General features: G+C 35.8%; 1 protein-coding gene across 1 annotated transcript; it reads right to left on the reverse strand.

The window, feature by feature from the left end:
- Positions 1–608: 608 nt before the first annotated feature.
- Positions 609–2,620, reverse strand: LOC148021641 (S-adenosylmethionine synthase 2-like). The gene is made up of 2 exons (XM_087697107.1): positions 2,467–2,620; positions 609–2,077 (listed from the first exon to the last, which is right to left on the reverse strand). The coding sequence occupies exon 2, from the start codon at positions 2,035–2,037 to the stop codon at positions 856–858; it is 1,182 nt and encodes a 393-aa protein (XP_087553233.1). The 5' UTR covers positions 2,038–2,077; positions 2,467–2,620; the 3' UTR covers positions 609–855.
- Positions 2,621–6,654: the final 4,034 nt, after the last annotated feature.

Below are 6,654 nucleotides of genomic sequence, written 5' to 3' on the forward strand. Positions count from 1 at the left end.
AAGTGTAGAGAACATTGTAAGTCTTAATGCTTCACAGGATCCACATGCACATTATACACTTCTTACTGAAAACAGGAACAAACTGGTTTACAAACCAGCTGTGAATATCAAAAAAGTAACTGTAAGCTGTTGCAAAAGACTGCTACCTCATTGAACACATCAAACCTGAATGGAATATCCCAGACACATTGCACAATTCAAGCTACATATTAAACTCATAAAAGCAGGTAGTACTACGACCACTACAAAATACAGATTCAGGACATGATAGCAAGCAGAAATGGGACAGAGTGGCAAACAGCATTAAAACCAACCAGCTGAGACCAGCTTACCACACCTAGCCATATCTTCTGTAGCACCCTGACATACATTTTACACATCATTCACATCAGCCATTGGTTAAACTTTGCAGGTTAATGCAGTACCAGAGGAAATCTTGCCTTTGCACAGTGAACATAGGAAACTCGAACAATCAACCTATGCCAGAAGTTTAAAATTTAAAGACTTGCATCCTCCTCTCTCACACATCTAAAGCAGCAACCTCATTGTTGACATTAAAAGTTTCAGTACTATAATTAACAAGCACCTACAAAAACATAAGATGCATCTCGAGCTGCAAACACAAATCTTAAGATATTGGCATATATCATTCCAAGTGATACATTGAAGTGCCCTTTAAAACATACCATACAAGTCCAGCTGGCACAGAAAAAATTTCCAAAGTTTTCAAGCATGAAGCACTAGATCCAGTCAGCTTAAGCAGCTTATAGACTAGACAATAGTGGTCTTTGTTGCAAAATAGTTATGATCTACTGTCGCATAGTTTACTGCCGTTATTGAGGCACTAAAGATACATCAAGCCTGTGCTTTCTCATACTTCAGAGGCTTCACTATCTCCCAGGTGAAATCAGGCTCATTGCGCCCAAAATGGCCATATGCAGCAGTCTTCTGGTACCGCTTGTTACCTCCCCTCCTCAAGTCAAGATTAATAGCAATCATGCCTGGCCGGAAATCAAAATTCTTCTTAATAATTTCCAAAATCTCAGCATCAGGAATCTTTCCAGTTTTGTATGTATCCACAAATACAGATAGTGGCTCGGGCACACCAATGGCGTATGAAACCTGTACAATGCACCGGCGGGCAAGTCCAGATGCAACAACACTTTTAGCAGCTTGCCTCACAATGTATGCCCCACTGCGATCCACTTTCGTGGGATCTTTGCCAGAGAAAGCCCCACCTCCATGGGCTCCCCAACCACCGTAAGTATCAATGATAATCTTCCTTCCAGTAAGACCTGCATCCCCATGAGGCCCTCCGATAACAAACCGTCCTGAAGGATTCAGGTGAAAGATTGTCTTTTCATCCAAATACTTTTCAGGAATTACTGGCTTGATAACATATTCTTTCAGATCAGCAGCAATCTCATCATTGGTAACGGTTTCATCATGCTGGGTTGATATTAACACAGTGTGCACGCGAAGAGGAATCATTGCACCATTATCATTCTTGTACTCAACAGTGACTTGAGTTTTCCCATCAGGACGAAGCCAGGCACAAGTACCATTCTTTCTGACCTCAGTTAGCTTTGCCCCAAGCTTGGTAGCCAGGACATGACTCAGAGGCATCAATTCTTCCGTTTCATCTGTTGCATACCCAAACATGTGACCTTGGTCACCAGCTCCAATCTCCTCAGGCTTCTTGGTAAAATGCCCGTGGACACCCTGAGCAATGTCAGGACTCTGTTGTTCGATGTTAACCAGAACCTTGCAGTGGTCAGCATCTAGACCAACATCATCAGAAACGAAACCAATCTCCCTGCATGTGTCCCGCACAATCTTTTCATAGTCCACCTTGGCTTTTGTGGTGATCTCACCAAAAATCATGACCATATTAGTCTTAGTGCAGGTTTCACAAGCCACTTTGCTCTCTGGATCTTGCTCCAAGCATGCATCCAGTACTGCGTCTGAGACCTGGTCGCAAAGCTTGTCTGGGTGGCCCTCATTGACAGACTCGGAAGTGAATAAGAAAGTTTCCATTGCAAATCTAAAATATGTAAGTGCCTTGCACTCTCAGTTCCTGCAAACAAGAACATTGTAAGCGCTACACTTGTGCGTCTACATGACGGAAGAATGGCTTCGAATAGCACTGTTCCTCTGCCAGATGATTCACAGTTACTGGACATGATTCACAATTACTAGATCCAGGGATGCAAATGAAGCAGTATGCAGAGTCTGCAAGCCCTAAAACAGATCACGGCATATACCAACAAGGAAACGGAACAACCGGTAACATGCAAGGAAGTCCGAGGAAACAAGCAAAGAGCGCAGAACACAAAGACAGGGTTGTTCCTTGAATCGAACAAAAAGCAGACTCGCTGTAAGGCAAGGCAAACGCGTACGATGACTTCCACATGAGAGAGAGAGAGAGAGAGAGAGAGAGAGAGGAGGGGTTGGGAGAGGAGATACCCGATGCAACTGCTGTATTCTGGCAGCTGCTGGTGACCGAGAGTGCGTGCTTCCCTGGTGGGGATTGGGAGCGAAGACAAAGAGAGCAAGAAGGAGAGAAGATGGGAACAATGCTGCTTGTTTATAGGGTATGAGGAAGGGAGAGAAGACCACAGCCCTGTCTGCGGTTGTCCAATCCAACCGTCAATGCCGACCCCATCGGACGGCCCCAATCGCTTCAGTCTTATGCGTTGTCGATTTGAAGAATAGTTGTTGTTGCAACTCGCGAATATCCCCCCGAGCCGAGTCACGCGACGTTGGGTGGGGGGTCACAGGAAGACAATGCATTATGAAGGAGCAAGGTTCCTTTTGGTCGTGCCAGGTTTTCTAGAAATTGCAGTATGTGCTCATAAATTGCAGCTACTTAAGGTTCTTCTCATTTTGTAAAAAAATCTTATTGCTCCCTTCATGTCTTCTCTCAACCTAAGCTTCTTCTCATTCCCTACCGTTGTTATAATCTTTGCTTTAACACCCTTTTCCTCTTGGTCTAGCAGTGCCTCCGAGGAGTTTTAGTAAACCCTGCTCCCCCTTATCCCTCTCCATGTGACCACATGTACAATGATCAAGTTACCAAGCATTTGGGAAACTTGAGAGAATGAGAGAGAACTGAAGATGAATACAAACCCTTTCTTTTTCCATGTGATCCCACAGGTTCTTTGAATTGACAATTACAATGCGTTATAACACACACGCTTTTAGTTTCTTACTTAAAATACTCATCTTCAAAGCATACAAGGTAGATACGATTCATTTCATTATTAAGTCACAATACCATCATCTATATCAATGAAGAGGATACGCCTTCAACAATACCCTAAAAGGTAGTTTACACCCATAACCAATACATGACTCTATAGTGGTTACCAAGAATGGGGACTCATTAGATAGAGTCCACAACTAAAGAGTTTACTAATGATTATACATATTACCATAAAACTAGTAGTTGTTACTTTTTTGTAGGTTTGGTAGGTTGTCTTTTTTTTAATGTCCATTGTTTCAACTAACATGAAGACCTACCATGAAGCATATTTCATCTAAGATAGTGATGGTGTTTTTTGAACTCAAATGGTTTACATCAATCTCTAGACTTTATGTGTCTTTTCTATAAATCTCAAGCTCCTTCTCATCATACATTTCAGAGTTTATATAGTCCACAAAGCAAGTGTACGAATGGCATAGGGGTTTTCATCTCTTCTAGAGATAGGAAGCAGAAAAGCATAGCCTTGTTTATATTATAAAAACTCCATTACGTGTACACAATACTTAACTATTTAACTAATTTATTCGCACTATCTTTGCTACATGCACCATGAGATCGAAGTCATGAGGTCATAGTGAGATGCACTCATTGTGTTTGCTAACATATCATGTGTGCCACATGTTTACTATTTGGTTGTTATGCTTATGTTCATCGTCAGTCCATGTCATCACCATCAGGTATGGGTCCGTTGTCAAGCTAAGTAACTAATTCGATCCTCAACATAACTAATTCTAACTAATTAATTTATTTGTAAATCTAACTAATTAATTCATTTATTAGTAGTTTTAATTCTAACTATTTAATTTATTCTTCGTTTGTTAGCAATTCTAACTATTTCATTTGTTTAACTAATTGATTAGTTGGCAATTCTAACTAATTAATTTGTTTAACTAATTTATTCGTTGATAATATAATCAATTAATTTATTAGTTTCTTATTAATTCTTTAACTAATTTGTTAATTGGTAATTCTAACTAATTGATTCATTAGTTCCTTACTAATTCATTAATGTAGGTTAACTAAGTTAGTTTAAACGAACTAATTTATTAGTAATTATTGTCATGCTTATAATGTTATAATGGTATAATTTTGTTTTAATATATTATAATGTGTTATAGTCATCCTCTATATCATTAATGATTATTAATATTAGTTAGTTCAATTATTGCAATAGTTTAGTTATCATCCATATTATTAATGATTATAATATATTATAATGTGTGATAATGGTGTAGGTTAAAAAAAACAATGAGCATGCAAAAGCAAAAACAATAGAAGTAGTTGAGTAGCAAAAAAATGATAGAAAGCAAAAGTAAAAAGTAGTCGATGCTAAATAGATAGTTCATTGGACGATTGTGCTAGTCCCCACTCTACCCGTCACGATGTGTGAATCAAGGTATTCATTCATTGTGTTAATGCTATGTTGAGTGAGCCAAGTTGTTCGTTTGCCACTCTTGTCATGGTGTGGTCACCATGAGATGTCATGGTGAGGTTGTTATGAGGTGTGTTCGCACTATCTTTGCTAACATGCACCATGAGATCGAAGTCATGAGGTCATAGTGAGGTGCGTTCATTGTGTTTACTAATGTGTGATGTGTGCCACATGTTTAGCATTTGGTTGTTATGCTCATGTTCATCGTCAGTCCATGTCATCACCATCAAGTCTGGGTCCGTTGTCAAGCTAAGTAACTAATCCTCAACATAACTAATTCTAACTAATTAATTTATTTGTAAATCTAATTAATTAATTCATTTGTTAGTAGTTTAAACTATAACGATTTAATTTATCCTTCGTTTGTTAGCAAATCTAACTAATTAATTTATTAGTTCCTTATTAATTCATTAACTAATTTATTCACACTATCTTTGCTACGTGCACCATGAGATCGAAGTCATGAGGTCATAGTGAGATGCACTCATTGTGTTTACTAACGTATCATGTGTGCCACATGTTTACTATTTGGTTGTTCTGCTCATGTTCATCGTCAATCCATGTCATCACCATCAGGTATGGGTCCGTTGTCAAGCTAAGTAACTAATTCGATCCTCAACATAACTAATTCTAACTAATTAATTTATTGGTAAATCTAACTAAATAATTCATTTGTTAGTAGTTTTAATTCTAACTATTTAATTTATTCTTCGTTTGTTAGCAATTCTAACTAATTCATTTGTTTAACTAATTCATTCGTTTGCAATTCTAACTAATTAATTAGTTTAACTAATTTATTCATTGATAAATATAATCAATTAATTTATTAGTTTCTTACTAATTCTTTAACTAATTTGTTCATTGGTAATTCTAACTAATTAATTTATTAGTTCCTTACTGATTCATTAATTTAGGTTAACTAAGTTAGTTTAAACGAACTAATTTATTAGTAATTATTGTCATGCTTATAATGTTATAATGGTATAATTTTGTTTTAATATATTATAATGTGTTATAGTCATCCTCTATATCATTAATGATTATTAATATTAGTTAGTTCAATTATTGCAATAGTTTAGTTATCATCCATATTATTAATGATTTTAATATATTATAATGTGTGATAATGGTGTAGGTTTGTTTAATGTATTATAATGACTCATAGTTGTCCTTAGTATTATTGGTGATTATTAATGTAATAATGTATAGTATATTAATGTAATAATGTGTTATATGTGGCATTATGGTTTATAATATTTAGTGAAAATATAATAAGTATGTAAACTATTTAAGGATGGCAAATTTCGGTTTATCAATTAGTTTCACTTGAACCAATTAATTAATAATGGTTTAGATTTGATAGGCTTGATTTAGGTGTATTTAGGCATGAGAGCTTGTGATTTATAGTAATTAATTACTACTTACTCACTAATTTATTTCAAAACTTGGTTTAGGTTTGGGGAGACTTTGATTAGGATTGGTGACCTATGATTTATAGTAATTAGTTTTTAATGAATTAATTATTTTAAATACTTAGTTATTAATTTAAATTAACATTAAACAAATAATTAATTTTGCAAGCTAAAAGTTAGTTTTATAATATGATGGTGACAAGAAGGGAAAAGGCATTAAGTGTTGGAAATGGCAATTACTTTTCAACCAAAACAAAAACTAATTTAAACATGAAACTGATAGCTTTTGTACTTAGAAAATTAATATAAATATGGATGCAGTTACTAATAATTTTCTCATTTGCTTCTATTTGATCATTGTCAACTTCAATTTAGCAAAGGCCACTATAATCGTCATGCATAGATTTTACATTTTCTCATTTTTATTACCATCAACAATAAAGGAAAGTTTTTTAAAAATTTTCTATACCTTCTCAAAAGACAGAGGAATGGCACCTTCTCCCATAATTATAAAACAAGGAAGAGACTTATATTAGCTTTTCAGT

Source organism: Lygodium microphyllum, chromosome 17 (genome assembly GCF_053477565.2).
Source record: "Lygodium microphyllum isolate KBCC chromosome 17, Lygodium_microphyllum_v1.1.10, whole genome shotgun sequence".
NCBI classification, from domain to species: Eukaryota; Viridiplantae; Streptophyta; class Polypodiopsida; order Schizaeales; family Lygodiaceae; genus Lygodium; species Lygodium microphyllum.